The sequence below is a fragment of the Microcaecilia unicolor genome, chromosome 12 (assembly GCF_901765095.1).
Source record: "Microcaecilia unicolor chromosome 12, aMicUni1.1, whole genome shotgun sequence".
NCBI classification, from domain to species: Eukaryota; Metazoa; Chordata; class Amphibia; order Gymnophiona; family Siphonopidae; genus Microcaecilia; species Microcaecilia unicolor.
In genome coordinates this window covers 26,414,210-26,440,395 of record NC_044042.1, presented here as the reverse complement: position 1 = coordinate 26,440,395, position 26,186 = coordinate 26,414,210, and the positions used below count along the sequence as shown (strand labels likewise).

Below are 26,186 nucleotides of genomic sequence, written 5' to 3'. Positions count from 1 at the left end.
TTGCCCAAGATCACAAGGAGCAGCCATGGGATCTGAACTGGCCACCTCTGTATTGCAAGACTGGTACTCTAACCACTAGGCCACTCCTCCACTAGCAACATTCCATCTAAAAGCCTACCCTTGCAGATCACCAATGCAGCCGCGCAGGCTTCTGTTTCTGTGAGTCTGATGTACAGGACGTGTTGCTGATCTGCAAGGGCAGGCTTCTACATGGCATGTTGCTAGTGGAATAGCAACATTAACATTCCATGTAGAATCTCAAATAGTAGCAACATTCCATGTGGAATCTTCAATAGTTGCAATATTCCATATATTTGGATTTTGCTCACAAATTTTTCAGTGGTAGCTCAAGGTGAGTTACATACAGGTACACTGGGTATTTCTCTGTCCCTGGAGGGCTCACAATCTAACTTTGGACCTGAGGTAATGGAGGGTTAAATGACTTGCTGTGCCAGATTGACATGAATGAAGGAGGCAGACACAATAACATACCACACCAGAAGTACAGTGAGGTGAATGGTCAAAATATATTTGAAACTGCTTTGAAGTGCAGCCCCTGGGAGAGCTATTCCGCGAAATGAAAGGCCTCCGTCAGGCTCAGATAAATTTTTTTGATAAAGCATTGACCATTTTAGGGCTCATTTTCAAAAACAAAAAAAAAAAAATGTCCAAAAAAGTCATAAGGTGGCAGGAGGACTTTTCTCTCAAAAACGTCCAAGTTGCAATTTTTGACAGCCCTATGTTAGATGTTTTGCTCCACAGTCTGCCCAAATTTCAAGGGCACGTGTTTGGGTAGGACCTGGGTGGCCTCAAAATACAGACATTTTTGTGCACTAATGGAACAAAATGAAAGCATCTACGGCCAAAACTAAGACATTTTTCTCTAGACCTGCTTCAATTACGACTAAGTGACCAAAAGGTGTCCTAAATGACCACTGGAGGAATTAAGGCATAAGTGGTCACTGCCCCCCCCCCCCACCATCTTTAAAGATGTGACAGAGACAGCACAAACCAGCTGTATGACAGCTTCACATATTCAATAAATACACATGTAAATTTTGGAATGCCCATGAAATGTATATATTTCCCTACCCACAGCCACGCCCCTTTTGTACTGCATTGTTGTTGTTTTTTTTATACCCCGCACTTTCCCATTACAATATAGGCGCAGTTCATTATAGAATTTGCTTAGCGAGTTGTGTGTGTTAATTATTGCCAATTAGTGCTCATTATTGCTTGTTAAGTGCTGTTATCAACGCTGATTAGCTTGAAGCCAATTAAGTTACACTTGTTGCTGTAGAATATACTTCGATTTCAGCGTGATCTCTGGGCGCGCTATATAGAATCCGGGGGGGGGGGGGGGGAGAGGGTAACTGGTCAAATAGGACCATATAAATAAATAACAGCCCAATCTTTAGGCAGTATAGCTTAACTGGTTAAGAGTTGAATAGTGGCATTGATCTGGTAACGTTCTAGCTGAACGCAAATACTCAAATCTTTGATGCTAGTACTCAGTGGCGTAGCTACCTGGGGTCATGGGGCCATGGCCCCCCGTAGATTGGGCCCTGAAGCCCCCTGCCGATGACCCGCTCGGCCCCCCCTCCCGCAGCCAACCCTCCCCGCGCCTACCTTTGCTGGTGGGGGACCCCAACCCCCGCCAGCCAAGGTCCTCTTCTTCCAGCGCAAGGCTTCGTTCTGTTTCTGTGAGTCTGACGTCCTACATGTACAACGTGCAGGTCATCAGACTCACAGGAACAGAACGAAGCCTTGCGCTGGAAGAAGAGGATCTCGGCTGGTGGGGTTGGGGTCCCCCGCCAGCAAAGGTGGGCAGTGGGGGAGGGTTGGTGGCGGGGGGGGGGGGTCAAAGTTGTTGGTGGTGGTGGCAGGGGGTCGGCAGGGCTGGGGGGGCTAAAATATGCCCCCTCACCTCGGGCTCTGGACCCCCCTCCCGCCGGTCTGGCTACACCCCTGCTGGTACTTATCAATGCTCGGCCTGAATATCCAGGCATCATTGCAGCAGTGATAGGAATTTTAAAAAACACAGAGCACATAACCCACCCCCAGCTTAATATCATCAATTATTTTGAATTTTTATTGATTTTCTGATTTTATTTTTGTAAACCATCGCAAATAAATAAATCCAGACACAAAATCTTTTTTTTATTGTTGAAAAATGCTCTGTGTAAGATCTGGCGTAGCTCTTTTGTATCCACTTCAGTGGGTAAAGGTAATGCATAACTACCATACATACGGACTGGATGGACCGTGCAGGTCTTTTTCTGCCGTCATCTACTATTACAGCTTTAGTATCATCAGGACATGCTGTACTTTACTGTGAACTATAATCTGTGTTTTGTACAAAACTAGAACCCAAAAGCATCACCAAGAATATAAGTTAAAAGTTACATTAAAAAAGCTCTAAAAATAGACATCTAAAAATAATTTACTTTTTCCATTAAATTCTTGGAATTTTTATGCAGCTTTTAAAACCCTCTGGTGAAACTGTGATGTCTCAAATGCTCCCCACAGGCCACATGATACAAATAGAAAGAGGAGAAAAGCAGCACCAGAAAGCATCTTTTGAGATCAAAGACTACAGATGCCACCAGGACAGCTAAAGTGGTTGAGGTACTGGACTTAAGATCCAGTAGACACATGTCTGCAGAGGTTCAAGCCCACCTCCTGGTAGCTTTTTTCCTTGTTACACGAATGCAATGAACAAAATACTGATCTGCATCGCTGACAGTCACCCGCCACTCAGAAAAGAAAAAAAACCTACAACATTGGCCTGGCGAGAAATCAGCATAAATTTGCTTGCTTAGTCTGGTCAGGGAGTCTAATTTAGCACCAGCATCATTGGGGGAAGCACTGCCCCCCCCATTGTTCCCTCCCCAAAACTGCCCTTATCATTAGGCCTTCTAGTTCATAACAGGAACCTCAGTCTGCTACTCTCTAGAACTTTTGTGTTGGTAATCAGGCAGTGGGATCCCCCCCCCACCCCCCGGCACAGTGTGAACATGAGAGACTGGCCAGAGTCAGCCTTAGTTTCATGTTCCAGACAGTAGCAACAGGGCCGTGCCTAGGGTCTCCGGCGCCCCCCTGCAGACCATCAGATGGTGCGCACGCATGCATGTGCGTGCCCCCCCGCACTTTAAATTTACCTCTCTCTGCCTCCGCTGTCTGCGCAGCGTCAGTGAAAGTGCTGCCTGTCTGACGTCTCTCCCCCAGCCTTCCCTTCGCTCGTTCATTCCCTCTGTGTCCCGCCTTCCTCTGATGTCATTTCCTTGAGGGTGGGACACAGAGGGAACGAACGAGCAAAGGGAAGGCTGGTGGAGAGACGTCAGACAGGCAGCGCTTTCACTGACGCTGCGCAGACATCGGAGCCGGAGAGAGGTAAATTTAAAGCGCCGGGGAATCGGGGATGGAGCGGAGGAGTAAGGTTTTTTTTAAAATACAACTTGACGGTGTGGCGCCCTTGAAGGCAGTCGCCCCCCTGCGGCGCTTACCGCACTTACTGTGTTGGCACGGCCCTGAGTAGCAAGCTCTCTTCCCTTTAGTCCTGCAATGACTGGCCTTTATTTATTACATTTCTATCCCACATTTTCCCACCTATTTTCAGGCTCAATGTGGCTTACAAAGGGGGTACAAAATGAGAAGAACAAAAATAAAAACCAGGGCGTTTTCACCTGCCAGCAGTGATGTCCGTGTAGAAGTGTCAGAGCTCGGTCTCTTCTCATTCACTTTATGAAGTCCAGATATTTATAGAGCGAATGATTAACCATTCAGTTTGGCTCGTAGTAACTGTTATTTTGACACACTCAACAGGGAAATTGGCCAGTTTCTCAATCTCTTTCTTGTCAAAATGCCCGTTGGAGAAGGATCCAATGTGCAGGTATCGTGTACAATTTTTGTCAGTCTTGCTCCAGTTCTGGCCCAGTGATAGCTGCCCACTCTGGAGATAATCTGTCGGCCTTTCCTTTGAACCTGTCTCAACCTTGACTCGTGTGATTCGAACTGCTACATTGAACACAATGGTGAAGTAGTCTGTAGCAACAGGAGATATGCCCCAGAAGTATCCTTCCATGTTGCTGTAGGCATGACTTGCGTAATGGTTCTCGAAGGTGGCGATGCTCGTAACGAAGTTTGCAGGAGGGTTATCTGGCATACTAGACTCCTCCTCAAAGCCATCATCTTGCAGGTGATTGGCAGTGCCCTTGAAGGAAGAGTAGAAGCCTATGTGCTGGAAGAGTGATGGACGGAAGCGTATCACATCATTTTGCGTAAGCAGCTTATGGAAATAGGTCAGCAACCAATCACAAGGCATCTCCTGATAAAATAAGAGGAGGAGATGAGCCAACCGGGGAAGATCACTGGAATGGTAGACTTTTCCGATGTAGCCCAGCTTGGAGAACTCCAGTGTCACCCAGTAAGAATTCTCTCGCTCAGTCAGAACTTTCTTGATGACAGTGAAGAAAGATTTAGCACACTGTACGTCATCCTCCAGCATCACGTAGTAGGTGGACAGGTTTGCACAGAAGTTCACCAGGAAGGCGTAATCCACGTTCTGCTTGGAGCGGAACTTAACGCGTTCCTCTGGGTCATTGTAGTTCCTTTTCAGGCCCTCAAGGGGTGGGTACATATCTTGTGGGGCATGAATCAAGACCAAGCGACCCAGTGCAATTTGCAAAGCGAATTTACTGGAGATTTCTTTTGCCATATGGGCATTCCAGTCCATGTCAAAATCCGCCAAGTGGACTACCACCACCATCTCCTTCAGTTCTTCTTCACTGGACTGGGAGAAGATGGATGTTAGGGTGTACAGTAGGTAATTCTTTTTTGTTCTCTTCACAGAAGATAGCCCAATTGTGAGGTAACCTGGTGCAGGAAACAAAAGAAATTAAATTCAGCAAGTCGTTACAAAGGTTTTAAGAATTTACAGGCCCTTTTAGTAAGCCATGCCAAATTGTCCCTACCGTGGGGGTAGCGTGTGCGCCTGGTGGTAGTTCTGAAATTGGCGCGCGCAGTTTTCAGCAGTAGAAAACAATTTTCTATCGGGGGGGGGGTCCCAGCGGTAATCGGCAGCGCGACCACATTGCTGCGCGCTGCCTGATTACCACACGAGTAAAGCATGAGCCCTTACCACCTTCTAAATACGTGGCGGTAAAGGCTCAGGCAGTAAATAGCCGCCTGCTAATTTTAATATTAGTGCACAGCTATTTATGGCCCCATGGCACCATAACTAGCGCAGGCCACTTTTTACCGTGGCTTAGTAAAAGGGCCCCTTAAGGAGAAGCTATGCGATGCTGTGCTAAGGGAAAGTGAGTGAGGAACAAGCCCTGGAATGAAGGCCTATAGCCAAGCCAGCCAATTCCCCAGACAGTCTGAGGGTAGAGAAAGCTGCACAGGGGAGCGGGAAACTGCTCTCACGACGCACCTAGATTTCTGGAGCCCCCTCAAATGACACAGTCGCATAAAAAGGCTACCAATACAGGAACAGCATCGCACTCCTACCCTGTGCTCCAAAGAGGCACAGTGGCACTCAGGTGGCCACCCATCTCTTCTGGTCCTACCAGAGGCGTAGCCAGACTTCAACTGTGGGGGGTACCTGAGTCCAAAGTGTGGGTGGGGCCATTTTGCCTCACCTCCCCGCTGCTTTCCGCCCCCAATATTTAGCACTAGCAGCCTAGAGAACAAAGTGGCATGATGTGATATTCAGCCCTGCTGCCCACTGGTTAGTGGGTTAAATATCCAGTTAGCTCCTTTTGAACGCCCTCTCCCCACATGACCTTACCCTCCCTATTGACCCCTCCATGAACAGCCTCTATACAGGGTCTCTGGTGGTCTAGTGAGTAGCTGGGGCTGGAGCAATCCCCCCTCATTCCTTCCCATTCTGGCTCTGAGTTCAAACTGGCTGCCATGACCTCTAGCGGTAGTCTCATGGTACTGATGCTGGAGGTCAGGCAGCCCATTTTGAACTCAGAGCCAGCATGGGCAGGAGTGAGTGGGGATCACTCCTGCCCCCAATTTCTCACTAGACCACCAGGGACCCAAATGTAAGACCAGGGAGGCCTATAAGGAGGTTGGGGGTGGTGGGGATGCAGGAGCTTGATCAGCAGTGCTTTTTTTGTAGAAAAAAAGGTGCCGGTACTCGTTATGGGCGGGGCCACCACATATGGCACCGCCCCTGTTGTAGCCACACCCCTTATACCAGCCATGGCGCATATAAACAGACATCATTGAAAATATTATACTAGTATAAGAGAAAAAAATAATGTGATTTTGTTTCATTATAAATATCATCTGTAAGCTGTTACAGCTCCAGTATACCCAGTGCAAAATACGACAAATTCCAAACACTAAAATGAAAATAAAATGATTTTTTCTACCTTTGTTGTCTGGTGACTGTTTTTCTATCCATATTGGTCCCAGTCTCTGATTCTGCTGCTCTCTATCTGTTCTCTTAACTCCGTTTCCAGGGCTTCCTTTCCATTTATTTCTTTACTTTCCTCCTTTCTTCTTCTTTTGTTGCCCTACATCCATAAGTAAAAGCTGGGTCCTCCTCCATGGAATTGACTGGAGGAGGTATAACGTGGATCCAGCTTTTGCCTATTTTCTCCATCCATGTGCAGTTTTTCTCCTCTTCCCTTTCCCTCATCTCCATCCATGTGCATCTTCTTTTTTCTTTCCTCCCCTCCATTCATGTCCAGCACTTCTCCTCTCTCCTCCCCTCCATCCATGTCCAGCATTTCTCATCTCTCTTCCCTCCTCTGTATCTATATAAAGCAATAATTCTCTCTCCCCTCTCCTCCATCCAAATCAGCATTTCTCCTCTCTCCTAGCCAACTCCTCCATCCATCCATGCCCAGCAATTCTCCTCTATCTCCTGCTCTCCTCTCCATCCATTTCTAGCATTTCCCCTCTCCTCCCTCTCATCCATGTCCAGCAATTCTCTCTTCCCTGTCCAGCGATTCTCCTCTCTCCCCTCCATGTCCAGCAATTATCTCATCCCTGCCCTCCCATCAATGTCCAACAATTCTCTCTCCCCTGCCCTTCCCTCCCATCCATGTCCAGCAATTCTCTCTTCCCTGCCCTCCCATTGATGTCCAGCAATTCTCTCTCCCCTGCCCTTCCCTCCCATCCTATGTTCAGCAATTCTCTCTCCCCTGCCCTTCCCTCCCATCAATGTCCAGCAATTCTCTTCCCTGCCCTCCCCTCCCATCCATGTCCAGCAATTCTCTCTTCCCTGCCCTCCCATTGATGTCCAGCAATTCTCTCTCCCCTGCCCTTCCCTCCCATCCCATGTTCAGCAATTCTCTCTCCCCTGCCCTTCCCTCCCATCCTATGTTCAGCAATTCTCTCTCCCCTGCCCTTCCCTCCCATCAATGTCCAGCAATTCTCTTCCCTGCCCTCCCCTCCCATCAATGTCCAGCAATTCTCTCTCCCCTGCCCTTCCCTCCCATCCCATGTCCAGCAATTCTCTCCCCTGCCCTTCCCTCCCATTCCATGTCCAGCAATTCTCTCTCCCCTGCCCTTCCCACCAGGGGCCAAACAGCAGATTTTGGGTGGGCCTAGGCAAGAAGTGGGTGGGCACCAAGTGTTCTCCACCCCACCAAAAAAATATCTCAACTGGTGCAAAAATGCTTCTCTCCACCTTGGCAGTCTGCAGCAGGCAGCCGCTGAAAACTGAGAATATGCAGGTGCCAGTACCGTGGAGAGTAGCGTTTTCATTACCATCAAGGAGAAGACTTCAGCTAGCAGAGATTGGGATCCCCACCAGCTACTGCTAAATGTGTACTACTGTTGGGTGGGCCTGAGCCCTATGTGGGTGGGCCCTGGCCCACCCCAGCCCACCTGTGGCTACGCCACTGCTTCCCACCCATCCCATGTCCAGCAATTCTCTCTCCCCTGCCCTTCCCTCCCATGATATCCAGTGATTCTCCGCCTCTCCCCTGCCCTCCCATCGACGTGCAGCGATTCTCCGTCTCTCCCCTGCCCTCACCTCTCCCATATCCAGCGATTCTTCGTCCCCCAGCCATCCTCCTTCACTGCCTGCCAGCCAGCATCGGACTCAGAGGCGAACGGTGCAGGCAGCGATTGGCTGGCAGCGTCGTAGCTTCCCTCTGCGAGTCCCGCCTACAACTTCCTGTTTTTACGCATAGGCGGGACTTGCAGAGGGAAGCTACGACGCTACCAGCCAATCGCTGCCTGCTGCTTCTCCTGTTGATCAGCAACGGCCGCTTCAAAAACAAAAACAGCTCATTTTAAAAAGCAAGCGCGGCACCACAGGCAGCCATCAGGCATTGGCTGTCGGCTCTGCAGCTGCTCCTCTCGCCTCTCACGTCACTGCGCTCCTCCGGAGTCATCCTCCAGGGGCAGTGACGTGAGAGGCGAGAGGAGCGGCTGCAGAGCCGACAGCCAATGCCTGATGGCTGCCTGTGGTGCCGCACTTGCTTTTTAAAATGAGCTGTTTTTGTTTTTGAAGCGGCCGCTGCTGCTCAACAGGAGAAGCAGCAGTGGCCGGAAATGGGAGCCGGCGCCGCATGTTTCGTGGGAGACTTGGCAAGTCTGTTTGGGTGGGCGGGCATGGAGGGAAACTGACTGGGCCTGGGTGGCGACCTCGGGGGGGGGGGGGGTTGGCAGGGGCGGGGCCTCGTGCTGCTGTCGTGCGGTTGGTCAGTGCTGCGTGTGACGTCAGCCTGGCTTCGGAGCCTAGCAGACCAACTCAGCCACGAACACAGGCAGCAAGACAGAACGTTGGAGGTGAGAATTATTATATAGGATTATATCTTGTCCTGCTCTCATCTATGTTATGAATTATCTATTTATCTACTTCTAGTTTTGCCTAATTTTCTTATGCACCTTATTTGTAATATAATCTGAACTTCTTATTCCGTTAATGCGATTGCCATTGCAACTTAATGTAAGCCACATTGAGCCTGCAAATAGGTGGAAAAATGTGGGATACAAATGCAGCAAGCAAAATAAAAAAATAAATAAATAAAAAAAATCTAACTGCTCATGGTGAGGTTCAAGGTGTGTAATCAAGTTGAAATAAAGAATCTTACTTTTCCTGAGTAAGGGTGCACCAACTAAGTATTGGTAAGAAATATTAATTGGGGCCAAGGCATTCTGCAAGCCCTGGAAACTCTGTGCATTCAGCTCCGATCGCAGCTCCTGCATTGCCACCTCCTGGGCCCACCTCCTCTTCTCTACCTGCAAACAAGTCACAAACAACTAAGTCATGATTCAGTGTCATCTTTCTCACTTCAGGACAAATAATTCCCAGAAAGCCCTGTCTGGGATTAAACAATTGTGCCATTGTAGTAGAACATCTAACAAAACAATAGCTCTTTAACATATAGGATTAGATTCTAAAAATTTGGCACTAAAATGAAATTCACCTAAGCGCATTCTACAGTGACGTTCCTAGGGGGGTGGACACCTGGGTCGGCGCCCCGCCCCCCGGGTGCAGCGCGCCCCCCCCCCCGATGCAGCGTGGACCCCCCCGGCGAAAGACCCCCCCCCGTGAAAGAGCCCCCCCCCCTGGCTGCATGCCGCTGGGGGGGGGGGGGGTGCCGCAGTGCGCGCCTCCTGTGAAGTTTACTAACTTTGCTCGTTCGCTGCAGCTCCCTCTGCCCCGGAACAGGAAGTAACCTGTTCCGGGGCAGAGGGAGCTGCAGCGAACGAGAGAAGTTAGTGAACTCTCGCAGCAGGCACGCGCCGCGGCACCACCCAGCGCCGTGCACCCGGGGCGCACCGCCCCCACCGGTACGCCACTGGCATTCTATAAACCACCCCTTAATTTAGGTGTACTTTATAGGATAAGCCTAAATTTCCATGCGGTTTATAGAATATGCCGAGTGCCGCACAACTAAATTTAGTCGCGGGCAGTTACGCCAAGAAAAACCTGGTGTAAATGCAGACACTTAAAATTAGGCACGGACTGAGTGTATACTATAACGACATGCACAGATTTTAGAAACGCCCATAAGTACATAAGTCTTGCCACACTGGGACACACCAAAGGTCCATCAAGCCCAGTATCCCGTTTCCAACAGTGGCCAATCCAGGTCACAAATACCTGGCAAGATCCCTGAAAAGCTCAATACATTTTATGATGCTTATCCCAGAAATAAGCCGTGGATTTTCCCAAATCATGCCCTTTTTCAACTATGCAACCTAGAATTTACACACAGTACACTGTAGAATATGCCTAGATATTTCTGCATGTAAATTCTAATCAATGGCAATTAGTGTCAATAATTGCTTCATTGGCAATTATCAACGCCGATTGGCTTGTTAAACAATTAGGTTATGTGCATTGTTATGGAATACGCCAGGGGCATAGCCAGACTTCGGCGGGAGGGGGGGTCCAGAGCCCAAGGTGAGGGGGTACATTTTAGTCCCCCCCCCAGGGCCGCCGACCCCCCCCGCCATTGCCGACACCCACCCCCCTGCCATTGCCGACCCCGCCGCTGCCACCACAAACTTTGCCCCCCCCCCGCCGACGACCCTCTCGACCCCCCCCTCCCACTGCCAACTCACCATCACCTACCTTTGCTGGTGGGGGACCCCAACCCCTGCCAGCCGAGGTCCTCTTCTTCCCGCGCAAGGCTTCCTTCTGTTTCTAACGTCCTGCACGTACAATGAGCCTTGCGCGGGAAGAAGAGGACCTCGGCTGGCGGAGGTTGGGGTCCCCTGCCAGCAAAGGCAGGCGACGGCGGGAGGGGGGGTCAAGAGCCAAATTTATGGGGGCCCAGGCCCCCCTGGCCCCACGTAGCTACGCCACTGGAATACGCTTCAATATCCGCTCAGAAATCTTGGCATGATATATAGAATCCGGCAGATATTGGCTAAAATATCTCCTGGCACCCTCTTTTAACGGACAATACTCCATTTCCTACGGAGGAGAGAATTTTCCCTTTTTATTAATATATAGATTGAAGGAGACATTGCATTTAATCGAGCATTAACTCTCATTAGTGTAATATTTTCACACTTCTACACCTGAGATTTATCAAGACCCCTGAGGCAGGCCCTAGGGCCGAAACACGGCTGTGTCGGGTCGTTTTTTTGAAAATCCTTAATAAAGTTGTTTGGTACTCGGTGGCAAGATGGCGTCCTAGCTTGCTGCGTGAGCGTCTCGGGAATCTGCTGGAAATACCTCATTTTTGTTTTTCCTGTGTTGAAATGCCTCATACTAAGCGGAAAGCGGCGATTAAAAGGCAACCGCCGATAGCCTTTGCTTCGTCTCCGATACAGCAGACCCTAGACCGCTACATGACAAGCTTCCCGGTGGAATATGGTTTGGCGAGTCCCGCGTTGAGTGACGCCGAAGGAGCGACGTCTATTCTGGGGCCGGATACCACGCTATCGCCGCCTGAGCTGACGCGACCTCCGTGTCCTGCAAGTTCCAGGGAGGGGTTAGCAGGCCAAGCTGAGACGCAAGACGCCGAAAGTTTGAGCCCGATCGGCGGTTCCCCCCCTGGACAAGCAGAAGGAAACATTCAGGAGCAAGGCTCCCCACAGGAAGTTACCCTGACGGCTATTTGGCAAGCGGTCCAGGGACTAACGGCTGAGGTGGCTAGATCGACTAAAGACATTTCTACAATAGTGAGTAAACTGTCTACAATGTCGGAAGTTTTTGAAAAAACAAAATCAGAAGTAACAAATCAAGTATCTCAGGTAAAAGATGAGGTAAATACAGTGAAATTGACTGTGGACACCTTGGTTAAAGATAAAATGCTAACATCTCGCAAAATAGAGCAAATTGAGAACTTTAATGGACGTCTTACACTCAGACTATTGAATTTTCCAATATCACCTGCACTTTCATCTTATGATTTCTTCAAAAAATATCTACAAGAGATTTTGAAGCTCTCTCCTAAAGATATTCCCCCTTGCAATAAAGTGTATTACCTTCCAGCTATTCAGAAGCGGGGAGAGGCTTCTCAATCAGTAAAAATGGTGAACATAGCCCCTCAGAGAAATGATATTGACTTACAGAATTTAACTGCATTATTAGAAGACTCTATGGTTGAAATAACTAACCGGGGGACTCTGATAGTATCCTTTGTATTTGAGCAGGACTTAAATATGATTATGAAATTATATTTCAAAAACTCCACAGCACTTTTTTGTGGTCAAAAAATATGGGTATACCCTGATGTTACAAAGGTGACCCAGCAAAGAAGAAAACAATTTTTGATCCTGAGAGAAGATGTAAAAACTTTGGGTGCAATTTTTACATTGGTTTATCCCTGTAAATGTGTGATACGTTTATTAGGTGTTAAATATGTCTTTTTTGAGCCAAGTCAGCTGAAGGTATTTCTGGACTCTAAGATTCCAACTAGCCGCCAGACTGGAACAACTGAATCAGCGAATAGAGTATGACGGGATAAAACATAGGACTATGCCAATTGTGGTTTAAAACTTGATTTTCCTTATTGAATTCTCCTTTTAGTTTTCTAAACCCACTCCCCCCAAATAATTGTTGTGGTCTAAGGAAGAGTAAGAAATATTACGATTAGATATGCATATCTTTTATTTTGTAATTGCCTTGTAACTGTTTCTCTGTATTACCTTACAAATTGATATTCATTTGTAAAATTTGAAATTCAATAAATAAAAATTAAAAAAAAAAAAAAAAAAAAAGTTGTTTGGTACTCCTCCTTGGTTCATCCTCACTTTTTTTCTACACCCTCTTGTACCCTGCAGAAAAATAGTGATCTCTTACCATGCGAGATATGGATGGGACGTGTGCTAAGAACAAGGCCTGGTCTGTCGGTCTTTTCCCTTCTGACAATGGAAACAGCGCCATTGTCCTTTACAGCACTAAGGGGCCCTTTTACTAAGCCGCGTAGGCGCCTACGCGCATCAATTTGGAGTTACTGCCTGGCTACCGCGTGGCCCTTGCGGTAATTTCATTTCGGACACGTGTCCGCTACGCGCACCAGAAAATAATTTTTATTTTCCAGCACATGGCAGAGATTGGGCGGTAATCATTCTACGTACGCAATTACCGCACGGTTAACGCACGAGACCTTACCGCCAAGTCAATGGCTGGTGGTAAGGTCTCGGACCCAAAATGGACATGCACCAATTTTTTTTACTTTGCCACGTTTCCATTTTCGGCAAAAACGTTAAATGTTTTTACAGGTACGCTGAAAATTGGATCTGCGTGCACCCAAAACATGTTCTTACACTAGTGCAGCCCATTTTTCGGCACACCTTAGTAAAAAGGGCCCCTTATATCCTTAAAGCAAAAATGCAGCCCACTATTTTTGTGAAGTCCACTGTTGTAAATGAACAGAGATCAATCTGCCTTTTGTTAGCACTTCCCAGTCTCTGACAGAAAAGCACTTGAGGGCTGTTCAGTCTGTCTGTCCAAGCGGAGCAGCAATAACTGTCGGTAAACTGCATGCATTGGTTTCAACCCTAGAATGATGGCGTTACTTGCTGGACCATGAGTTACCATTGCAATGGACCTGAAGAGGGTCAGGATGCATTCACTTTCTTTCTTTTTTGAATTCTTTACTTAAGGAGGTTTTATATAGATAACGTAACCAGTAAGAAAAACAAAGCCAAAAGTCTCATCCACCCCACTCCCCCCAATTTGGCCCCTCTCATACCTCCCCTAACATATCCACAAAAGTTTCAAATAGCATCCTTGCCCCAGCCCAACTTCTACTCCCTATAGTGAATCCACATCTTCTCATTGACCTGACTGACCTGCATTGGTCCTCAAAGCAGTCAGTTTATATACCCCGTAATATTGAAGGAGTTTCTTGAAGGATGGCAAGTGTTCCAATTCCACACACATGTGGTTTATTCTCTCTTGTTTACATAGGGGGCTGCTGGCTGAATTATGCTTGGAAATTCAGTGCTGGCATCCATCCAGGTGCTGACCTTGAATATCCAGGCACTCGGGAGCCTGCCAGGCATTACCCAGGCACCTGCCAATACTCCATAGTGGGTAACTAACCAGGTACAACAGGATCCAGACAACTCCTGGCTCTGCTCTGATTCCACCTCCAGACCGCCCCAGCACTAACCAGACAGTCTTCCTGGATTTTCAGAGGCATTGTCTGTGCCAGTGGTGTAGCTACGTAGGGCCTGAGGGGGCTCAGGCCCCCGTAGATTTGGCCCTGGCCCCCTGCCCCACGATCCCCTTCAACCCCCCTCCCGCCACCAACTCTCCCCCGCCGTTGCCGCCCGCCCCCGCAAATGATACCTTTTTTGAAGAGAGACTTCCTTCCGCGCTCGAGTAGCGCCTTTCTTCAACGAAGTTCCGGCGATCAGCTGTTTCAACGCCGGCAACGCTGCTGGCGTCGAAACAGCTGATCGCCGCAACTTCGATAAAGAAAGGCGCTACTCGAGCGCAGAAGGAAGTCTCTCTTCAAAAAAGGTATCATTTGCGGCGACGGGGCGGGCGGCGACGGCGGGGGAGAGTTGGTGACGAGAGTGGGTTTGAAGGGGATCGTGGGCAGGCCGGCAGGGGGGGGGGGGGTCCGATGTGGTGGCAGCGGCGGCGGCTCGGGGGGGGCGGCGGCTAAACAGTGCCCCCCACCTCGGGCTCTGGCCCCCCCTCCTGGCGAAGTCTGGCTACACCCCTGTCAGTGCCATTCAAAATCTGGGGATCATGCAGTCAGCTCCTTCCTGGTTATCTCCCACTGAATATTGGCCCCCTAAACTTGAAGCCTGGCTCTTTTAATTCATTCAGATAGTACCGTTACAGTGACATCTTGTTTTTTGGGGAGCAGGTGGTGGCAGCTAAAAGGGAGAGGTCTCTGTCAAGCGACAGCTATGCCCAGATGGGTCCTCCCAAATAGGCACTATCATTTGGGCAAAAGGTGCCTAATGTAATATCTGATAACCATACGGTCAGGAACTTAGAATGCCTGAGCTTGAAAACTGTCCTAGGCAGAGTAGCTTAACACAGCTGCTTAAACTTCATGAGATGGCCATTTTATTTATTTATTTAAAACATTTATAGACCAGCTTTCCCAACCACATAGGTCACCCAAGGTAGGCTTAAAAAAAAAATAAAATCAATAAAATAAAAAACTTCGATCCTTTAAAAATGAGCACATAAACCAGGTACTACAAGAGCTAAGAGAGAACAGAATGGGAAACCATGTAGGCATTCCTGAGGGAGTGTTTGCGTTAGAAACAATTACATTTTAAAATTCTATATGTTTTCCTTGTCTGCACAAATAACAGGAACCTTTGTACCCACACACCTTTAATCAAGTTTCCCCGTACAGAGGCATTACAACCTCCCTTTTTCAACTGGGCATGTCTCTCCCTTTGCACCTGTGGTATCTCTCTGCCCTTTGTCACCATCTTATCACACAGTTTTAGTGCCTTACGATTGCTTATCTTCAACTGCCCATCTAAGTGAGAAATTATCTGGATTGGCCGCTGTCGGGGACAGGATGCTGGGCTCGATGGACCTTTGGTCTTTGGCCACAAGAGCAATGCAATAGCCGTGCGGTAACTCCATTTTGGCGCATGTTGGGCGTGCTTAGACTCTTATACGGCTTAGTAAAAGGGTCCCTTTGACACTTAACTTATCCCATTAGCTTTCAAAATTTAAGGGCAAACATTTGCGGCCTCACATTTAGAAGCTTTTTGTTTTTTTTTATAGCTGCAGCTGCTACCCAGATAAAGGCTGCTGACTGGGGCCATCCATCGATTTCCAGCAGAACTATCCAGAGAGCACCACTGAAAACCATTACAGATGGCCCCAGTGAAGAGCGAGAAATGATCTAGATAGCAATGACATTCAGCATTACCATCAGATAACCATTCAGACAAGTTAAGACAAAAGAACAAACAAACAAAACTGTTCTACTACATTGTCCAGATAGTGATGCTGAATATCCAGGAATATTTTTAAATGCCAATCACAGAGTTTAAATATTGGCTCGGTTTCTTTAGGGGTCCTTTTACTAAGGTGTGCTGAAAAATGGCCTGCGGTAGTGTAGGCGTGTGTTTTGTGCAGATCCATTTTCAGCGCACCTGCAAAAAATGCCCTTTCCAAAATTTTTTTTTTAATACTGAAAATGGACTTGCGGCAAAATCAAAATTGGCACGCGTCCATTTTGGGTCTGAGACTTTACAGCCAGCCACTGACCTAGCGGTGAAGTCTCACGTGGTAACTGGGCGGAAATGACCTGCGCGCGTCCAATACGCATGTCCGAAAATAAAAAATTATTTTCGGACGTATTGGACACGTGCCAAAAATGAAATTACCACAAGAGACACATGGTAGCCAGGTGGTAACTCCATTTTGGCGCGTGTTGGGCGCGCACAGACGCTTACGTGGCTTAGTAACATGACCCGTTAATGCCTTTGGTATAGCAGTGAATATATTTCTGTTCATAATGTGGAGTAAAACTGTCACAAAAGCAAAGCAGTGGGGTCACAGGAGCAGAGAGGCTCCCTCCCACCAGGCTCTTCAGTACTTACAACCATGGCATCATCTTCCCTAGCCATATGAAAGTGGATGAACAACAGGAGGAGCAGGAAGGAGGTTGCCAGGATTACAAAGGACCTCAGGGAGCATCGCATGGCACCGTTCCTTTTAGAGATGAGATTTCAGCCACTCTGAGAACAAGCAAAAGATTTCTTAGGTATGATATCAGATAGGACGGTGGGAGACAGTTCTTGTCAACCACAGACCTTTTTCCACTGTAGATTCAATTTTGAGATAAGTGGCCCCCCCCCCCCCAAGTCCTGTCATTACCAAACCCAAGCAGGAAGGGAACTCGAGTGCAACTAAAGAAAAGGGATATCCCCCTCCCCCACCAATCACACCACAGGCTGTTTTTACTTCCTGCTATTCCAGTTATTGCAGTTTAGCTCAAACTGGCCATCCTGGTATATGCAAATCACTTGCAAGAGGCATATTTTCAAAGCACTTAGCCTTCCAAAGTTCCATAGGTTTCTATGGAATTTTGGAAGGCTAAGTGCTTTGAAAATATGCCTTGGTCACAAAACTGATAGTGAAAGTACGTATTTTCTCCAAACACTCCCCTGGATTCTATTTATTTGAGGGTCCTGGTCGTATGGTGGAATACTATAAGAAAAAGAGAGATTGAAACTCTAATACAAATGTAAAGCGAATGCTACATACCTGTAGAAGGTATTCTCCGAGGACAGCAGGCTGATTGTTCTCACTGATGGGTGACGTCCACGGCAGCCCCTCCAATCGGAATCTTCACTAGCAAAGTCCTTTGCTAGCCCTCGCGCGCTCGCGCGCACCGCGCATGCGCGGCCGTCTTCCCGCCCGAAACCGGCTCGAGCCGGCCAGTCTCATATGTAGCAAAACAAGAGAAGGGAAGACACAACTCCAAAGGGGAGGCGGGCGGGTTTGTGAGAACAATCAGCCTGCTGTCCTCGGAGAATACCTTCTACAGGTATGTAGCATTCGCTTTCTCCGAGGACAAGCAGGCTGCTTGTTCTCACTGATGGGGTATCCCTAGCCCCCAGGCTCACTCAAAACAACAACCATGGTCAATTGGGCCTCGCAACGGCGAGGACATAACTGAGATTGACCTAAAAAATTTACCAACTTGCCTCGATGCACTCGATGCACTGGCGGCCGAGGATGAAGCTCTGGACGCTGAAGACGTCGATGCACTCGATACCCCCGGTGCCGATGCCGACGAAGAGCCCGAGAACAAAACGTTCCACTGGGCCAATCTCGCTACCTGAGTCCGCTTTTGCAAAAGGGAACACAGACTACAGGCCTGAGGGCGGTGCTCGGCCCCCAGACACTGAAGACACGACGCGTGCCTGTCAGTGAGCGAGATAACCCGGGCGCACTGGGTGCACTTCTTGAAGCCGCTGGAAGGCTTCGATGTCATGGGCGGAAAAATCACGCCGGTGAAATCAAAATCCGAAATGACGAAAATGAGCACCAAAACTTTGAGGGAGAAAAATCTCGACGAGGCCGAAAAGAGGCCTACCCCGACGACGAAAGAAAACTTACCGGGGCAAAGTCTGAAAATACGGGAAGGGGAAAACGAAACCCGAGGGGGCTTCCGGAGCACTTCCCAACAATTTTGAAAGATTTTCCGAAGAAAAAACAACACGTCGAAGACAAAGGACGCGCGAGGTCGACTTTCCGGGGCTCGACACGGCGAAAACACGACCGTACCGAGTGCGGACAAAAGAAGACTGGCCGGCTCGAGCCGGTTTCGGGCGGGAAGACGGCCGCGCATGCGCGGTGCGCGCGGGCGCGCGAGGGCTAGCAAAGGACTTTGCTAGTGAAGATTCCGATTGGAGGGGCTGCCGTGGACGTCACCCATCAGTGAGAACAAGCAGCCTGCTTGTCCTCGGAGAACCACATTTTCAAAAAAATATATATATCTGGAACACATGATACTGCTAATGGTGAAAATGGACAGTTTTGGATGTTGCTGACTGACATCATCAATGGTTGTTCAAGATTTATCACTAACGTTACAATGGTTTGTTGGAAAAAAAAGGACAGAACTATTTTACAAGTTGGTGATTTAATGAGTCTGATTTGAAGCAAGGCTGAATCTTGTGGGAGACTCTGGAGCAGTGGATTAACACATGATTAAAGAGCTATGACCACACATTGATGTAAAAGATTGCCAGATATATGCTATTTGAATGTGTATTGAAAGAGTATTGTGGAGAATTGTTTGATTTTAAATGTATTGGTGTATAGATTGGTTAATAACTATGGGTTAAGGGAATGGATTTTATTTTAGGAAAATTGTATTGATCTATTAATAAAGAAATATATTTTAAAATGTTAAATAGTTACTAGTGAGTAATTTGGATTCTATTTATGGCAGGTTTGTGCCCAATTTAATTGGCTGAGCCAATCAGTGCCAATAATTGGGTGCTAATTGGTACCAATTTGGATTTGCTTGCGCATCATGCTATGCGCTGTTCTATGTAAGTACAAAAAAAATCCCGCTATAACCCACTGGTACTCAAACCACTAACAATACAAAATATAACCGGGGTACTGTTGTCCAGAAAAAAACAGGTGGAGAACACACGTCAGTAACATTCAAAACATTTTTCAATTATATATGATACTGTCGGTGGTAACAAGAGAAAACTAACACTCAGATATGAAACCAGATATTAACGCTTATAATTCTCAGAGTTGCAACTCGCCCATGCAGGGAGATTCACAATGTAAGGTATTACCCTAGAGGGTGGATAAGTGTCTCAATCATTGGATATCCCCTGACAATATTAAATTTCAAGCACACCCTAAGTGCCCCTATATTCTATCACATTGGGTGCCCAAATCCTGTAGTGCGCAACCCAGAAGGGGGTGTGGCCCAGGGAGGTGCATGGGCAGGTCAGGGGTGTGCCTGTAATTTGCGCTAGGAATTACAGCTGGTTTCAGCAGTCATATGTCCTGGTGCCCAAACAGGTACTCAACACTATTCTATAATGGACGCTTATCTTTGACTGCCCATCCTATATAATAAAAAGCACCTCCAACGTTCTGAAGCTGACTCCGTGGCACTGTGGCAGTGTAGGGTTCGTAAGTCTGTAGTTCAGCGTTTCATTGGCTCTCACTGTCCCCGCCCTAACCAATCAGACAGAACGGAACTTGGAGGAGGGAAGTGGAGTGGATTGAATCTCTAAGAAACAATCATATACAGGGCGGTACGAACATCAGTGGAGGCAAGTGCACAGAACGGAAGGGAAGACAAACATTTAATCACTTTGTCACTCACACACATCACACACACACACACACACCACACAATCACTCTGTGTATCTCTCTCTTACACTGTCTGTAAAACACACTGTCACTCTCAGTCTCTCACATGGGCAACTGTATGTCGCATTCTCACGAGTAAGGAGCTCTACTGATGTGATTGTTAAACTGATTGAAGGGCCTGAACAAGGAAAACTTTTACCACATTGTAACACAGTTTACACAAAAAATATCGTATATAAAGAAATCTTACACATGTAAACAACAATTACATTCAGAATACAACCGTGGAAACATTAATGGCAGGAACTCATTACATTGCTAGCGCCCGTTTCATTGCGTTAAGAAACGGGCCTTTTTTTTTACTAGTTATAGAATAATGTTGAGTGCCACTTACTGAATCTAGCCCACTATCCACCTTATAATTGAAAGAGAAAAACGCCTAGATTTCGACCCAAATTGGGAGATAGACGTTTATCTCACAAAAACGAATAAATCAGTATAATGGAAAGCCGATTTTGGACGTTTTCAACTGCACTCCATCGCAGAAGCGTACAAAGTTGACAGGGGCGTGTTGGAGGCGTGGCGAAGGTGGAACTGGGGCGTGGTTATCGGCCGAGGAGAGATGGGCGCCTTTCGCCGATAATGGAAAAAAAGTATGCGTTTGTAGCTAGAATTTAGGGCACTTTTCCTGGACCCTGTTTTTTCACGAATAAGGCCCCAAAAAGTGCCCTAAATGACCAGATTACCACCAGAGGGAATCGGGGATGACCTCCCCTGACTCCCCCAGTGGTCACTAACCCCCTCCCACCACAAAAAATGATGTTTCACAACTTTTTATTTTCACCCTCAAATGTCATACCCACCTCCCTGGCAGCAGTATGCAGGTCCCTGGAGCAGTTGTTAGGGGGTGCAGTGGACTTCAGGCAGGTGGACCCAGGCCCATCCCCCCCCTACCTGTTACAATTGTGCTGCTTAATGCTTAGTCGTCCAACCCCCCCAAACCCACTGTACCCACATGTAGGTGCCCCCCTTCACCCCTTAGGGCTATAGTAATGGTGTAGACTTGTGGGCAGTGGGATTTGAGGGCAATTTGGGGGGCTCACACACACAAGGGAAGGGTGCTATGCACCTGGGAGCTCTTTTACCTTTTTTTTTTTTTTTTTTTTTTTTTGTAAAAGTGCACCCTAGGGTGCCCGGTTGGTGTCCTGGCATGTGAGGGAGACCAGTGCACTACGACTCCTGGCCCCTCCCACGAACAAATGCCTTGGATTTATTCATTTTTGAGCTGGGCGCTTTCATTTTCCATTATCACTGAAAAACAAAAACGTCCAGCTCACAAATTGTCGAATAAAACATGGACGTCTATTTTTTTTTGAAAATACGGTTTGGTCCGCCCCTTCACGGACCCGTTCTCGGAGATAAACGCCCATGGACATAGACGTTTTCGTTCAATTATGCCCCTCTATGTCACTCACACACATCACACACACACACACCACACAATCACTCTGTGTATCTCTTTCTTACACTGTCTGTAAAACACACTGTCACTCTCAGTCTCTCACATGGGCAACTGTATGTCACATTCTCACGAGTGAGGAGCTCTTCTGATGTGATTGTTAAACTGATTGAAGGGCCTGAACAAGGAAAACTTTTACCACATTGTAACACAATTTACACAAAAAATATTGTATATAAAGAAATCTTACACATGTAAACAACAATTATATTCAGAATACAACCGCGGAAACATTAATGGCAGGAACTCATTACATTGCTAGCGCCCGTTTCATTGCGTTAAGAAACGGGCCTTTTTTTACTAGTTATAGAAGAACGTTGAGTGCCACTTACTGAATCTAGCCCACTATGTGGCACTGAGCCCTATAAACAATTGGGGAGGGAGGAGTAGGAAAGAAGCTTTCCTAGTTTGGCCACAGAGATACAAAAAGGCATGCTGAATAACTGGAGCTGTAATATTTATTACATTTACCAAGATCAACATTTTGTCAACTTTATTTCAGCAACTGCTGCATAGCAACAATTGCCATATTTCCACTGGAAGTGCGTTTAACAGTCTGTCACTTGCACAGCATGGCCGTGGGAATAATGGAGCAAGACCAGAGCTCTGCACGAGTACTTCTGAGGGTGGGGGGCATACGAGTCCCAGGCTGCAGTACCCAGCACGAAGTGTCACTAATAGGGTGGTCAGGCGCCCCCGCTTTAAAGTACCCAGGCATGTTGACGTGCAGGGAGCGTTCAATGGGGTCAGCCGACCTTTACGCTTTGCTCCATCATTAACAGGCACATCCCCGGCCCCTCCCCCCTGAGATTGTGATAATTATTCTCAACAGGCATGACTGCTCCCAACATCTTCCTTCCAAGAACAATCCTGTGTACAACAAATAACACGCACAGAACAAAGTACAATTACATAATTAGGATAATTTCTAAAAAGCATTTATCCAGGTTAATGAGTTATACGAAAACTGTCCAGTCTCTCTGTGGGTACAAGTATTTGTTGATGGTTCTGCATTTCTGTGGCTGATAGGATTGATTTTGCTTTGACTGCAGCAGCTGCTCTCCCCTAGAAGCTGTCACAGTAGGTGACTATCCAGTTTGCCTATCCATCCCCCAGCTACATGAATCAGAATCTCTTTTAATCCAACTTGAAGAGGAGAAACCAATCTGGCTGCTCATGGTATACAGAGCACCTCGTAACAACACATTATCTGTGCAAGAACTGCTAGAATTGATTACTCAAGTGACCCTGAATTACCCCAGGGCCGCCGAGAGAATGGGCCGGGCCCAGGGCAAGGCCGTCCCCCTCCGTCCGCCACCAGGCCGGGCCCCCCGCATTGAAATCACATCGCCTCTCACCTGTGTGAAAGTTCTGCAGGCAGCAGCAGATCGCCTCCCTTCGGGCCTCCTTCCCTCCCTATGTCCCGCCCTCACGGAAGTTACATCAGACGAGGGCGGGACACAAGGAGGGAAGGAGGCCCGAAGGGAGGCGATCTGCTGCTGCCTGCAGTGCTTTCATGCGGAGGTGAAAGGTACTGTGATTTCAATGCAGGGGGCCCGGCCCGGTTTCAGACGGTCAATGACGGACGGCGGGTGGGACTGTGGCGCTGTGCCCCCCTTGGAGGCCCGGGGAGTTTTGTCCCCCCTGCCCCCCCCCCTCTCGGCAGCCCTGAATGACCCTAGGCTGGTGATCATGGGAGACTTCAATCTACACATCAAAACCCCAGATACCACCACAGCTGCCTTTCTGGACATGATGACAGCACTAGGATTTACACAGGTGATCAATTCTCCAACCCACGAAAAGGGTCACATACTTGACCTGGTGCTCTACAAAGGGGTGGATATCCCAGAATTCTGGAATAACAGTATTGAAATAACACCCCTATCACGGTCAGACCATTTTCTAATTAACTACCTGAAACAAATGGCACGTCCCAGAGTTTGGAAGGAGATCAGAGACAAAAAAAAGCTGACCGCTGAGAATTTCCTAGAGGCCTTGGACTATCCACATGTAGATGAAAAGACAACAACGGTGTCAGAACAAGTTGACATCTGGAATACACACTTAGCCAAGACCTTAGAGAAAACAGCACCACTAAAAAAAGGTCTTATGCCCCACTCACAAACGCTCACCTTGGTTTTCTCCAGAACTTTGGAACCTTAAACGTGAAGGAAGAAAACTGGAAAGGAGATGGTGCAAATCCCGCCTGGATGAAGACAGGCTAAACTGTAGGAAGCAAATGACAAAGTATCGCCAAGCCTTAACCGCAACCAAAAAACAGTATTTCTCTCAATGCATCACACAGACTGCCAATTCAACCAAGCAGCTGTAGTAAACAGCCTACTGCAACCCCCACAACAGAACCAGCCTGCTCAGTCTAAACTGAACTGCAATGATTTTGCTGCATACTTTGCCAACAAAATTAACATCAAAATCCCTTTTGGGAAGTACGAACCCCCTCCTCAAATCACAAGTCAGGAACCTTGGAATACAGTTCGAGTCAACACTTACTCTGATTCCCCAAATCCAAGCAACCTTGAGCTGCTTCTACTATTTGCGACAGCTACGCTGCCTCTCTCCTTACATCGAGAAGGTAAATCTTATCCCAGTTGTGCATGCCATGATAACATTAAGACTGGATTACTGCAATGCACTTTACAATGGTCTGACTACAAAGGGCCTGCACCAGCTCCAGTTGATTCAGAATGCAGCAGCAAGACTCATAGAAGGTTGCAAGCGATGTGACCACATCACACCAGTTTTGCAAAAACTTCATTGGCTACAAGTATAATACAGGGCTAAATTTAAAACTCTATTTGTCTCATCTTCAAGGCCCTGAAAGGAAATGGCCCCAAGTACCTGAAGAACAGGCTGATTCTCCACACATCACCAAGGACACAAAGGTCCTCCCAAGGACTTTCACTAACCACACCCTCTCCAAAAGACATTACACAATGTGATACCCGCAGGCGAGCCTTCTCCGGAGTAGCCCCCACACTGTGGAATGCACTGCCTGAAAGGCTCCGCTTAATACAAGAGTATCTCTATTTCAGGAAGCAGGTGAAAGCTTGGCTCTTCAACAAGGCCTTTAATGGAAGAAGAAACTAACTTGTTAGTCTCACTCACACACACAAGGAGTGACATGGGTTGCACATACTGCAGCAGGACATGTTTATCCACTCCTACCCTAGCTGAGATAATATTTAACCATCTCTCTGACCTCATGTGCAACCTTCTTTAAATCAGTCAGCTCACTTTCTAACTCTTCCTACTTTCTTACTTATCCATATGTTACATCTTTGCTTTACCCTTTACTACCAATTATAATGTACTATTACGTATTGTGTTGACATTGTAAATAGTCTACCATGCCATACTTTGTATTAGCCTATATAATAAAACACACCTCCAACATTCTGAAGCCGAGAAAGTGAAGCCTTGAAGTATTCCTGCAACGTTCCGGAATGACGTGTCGTCAGATGGAGATGGAGCCTTTCAGAGCGCACGAATGCTTCAAGGCTTGAAGGCTTCACTTTCTCACACACACACACACACACACACACACACACACACACACACACACACACACACACACACACACACACACACACACTCTCTGTCTCTCACATACTCTCTCACACACATTCTGTCTCTCACACACTGTCTCTCTCTCTGACACAAACACACACTTTGTCTGTCTGTCTCTCTCATTCTCTCTCACATACACACTCCATCTCTCACCCACACACTCTTTCGCAAACATACACACTCTGAGGAAAGGGGGGGCATGGAACATGCTGGGGAGGAGAGGGAGGGGGTCATGGAACTCGGAGCCTCCCCCCCCCACACTCACTCTGTCTCTCACACACACACACTCTCACACACACATACACTGTCTCTCACACACTCTCTCTCCTCTCTGACACAAACACACACTCACTCCATCGCTCTCACACACACTCTCTCTCTCTCTCTCTCTCTCTCTCTGAAACATACACACTTCAAGGAAAACCTTGCTAGCGCCAGTTTCATTTGTGTCAGAAACGGGCCTGTTTTACTAGTTATTTTAATATTTTTACTGCTGTAATTGCCTATTGCTCATGTTTGATCTAGTCTTACTGTACACCGGCTTGAGAGAACTCCTTCAAAAAGGCGGGTAAAGAAATCCAAAAGGAAATTGACAAGGAACAGAAACGGTTTAAAACGGAATAGGTGGGAGATAGAATCTGAAAGTCAGAAGCCTGAAAAGGGAGGGAGGAGCCTGCAGATGGTGAAGGAAGGTGGAGGAGAAGTCTTGGAGACTGAGCCTTAGACTTTGTTATTAATTTGGCAGCTTTCAGTGTTTATTTTCTTGCTTGACAGACACGCTCAACCATCAGCACAGCCAGCGTTGTGCTGGTAGATAAGGTGGCACAGCAGTTTGGGATGCTGAAGACCTCGATTTCCAGGCCCAACCTTTCTTTCTTTTAAGATTTCATCCAAAATTCTCTCCTCTGAAAATCAATACCCTACTATGGCTACCAACTGTAACTGAAAGTCTTCCCTCCATTGCCCCAGGTACAAAATAAGTACCTGTATATATGTAAACTGCTTTGAATGTAGTTGCAAAATACCACAGAACGGCGGTATATCAAGTTCCGTTTTCCCTTCCCTTCCCAGTGAGCTCCAGAATAATGTGTTCCCAGCTAGAACACACCTGGCTGCCACCAGCTACAGTTAATCTTTACAGGTTACACGATATGATGCAAGTTTTCCTGAGCTAATGAGTTACAGGTATGGGTAGTGTTGTACAGAGTAGGTCAAAGTACTTAAGTAAAAATAGGTGTACATTTTAATACTTAAAGTAAAAATATAGAGAAGAACACATTAATTCAGAATATTCATTTGTAATGATAAAAACTCTGGGATTTAGTTTTGAAATCCACATGTGTATT

At 47.3% G+C, this 26,186-nt stretch overlaps 1 protein-coding gene across 2 annotated transcripts in view; it reads right to left on the bottom strand.

The window, feature by feature from the left end:
- Positions 1-3,463: 3,463 nt before the first annotated feature.
- Positions 3,464-26,186, bottom strand: part of LOC115481455 (alpha-1,3-mannosyl-glycoprotein 4-beta-N-acetylglucosaminyltransferase C-like) — a 38,475-nt gene continuing 15,752 nt past the window's right edge. For both annotated transcript variants that reach the window (XM_030220587.1, XM_030220586.1), the window contains exons 2-4: positions 16,474-16,611; positions 9,066-9,213; positions 3,464-4,875 (exon numbers count right to left, since the gene is read on the bottom strand). In XM_030220587.1, the coding sequence (XP_030076447.1) occupies positions 3,743-4,875; positions 9,066-9,213; positions 16,474-16,575 (1,383 nt within the window). In that variant the 5' untranslated portion in view covers positions 16,576-16,611 and the 3' untranslated portion in view covers positions 3,464-3,742. The remainder of the gene's footprint in view (positions 4,876-9,065; positions 9,214-16,473; positions 16,612-26,186) is intronic.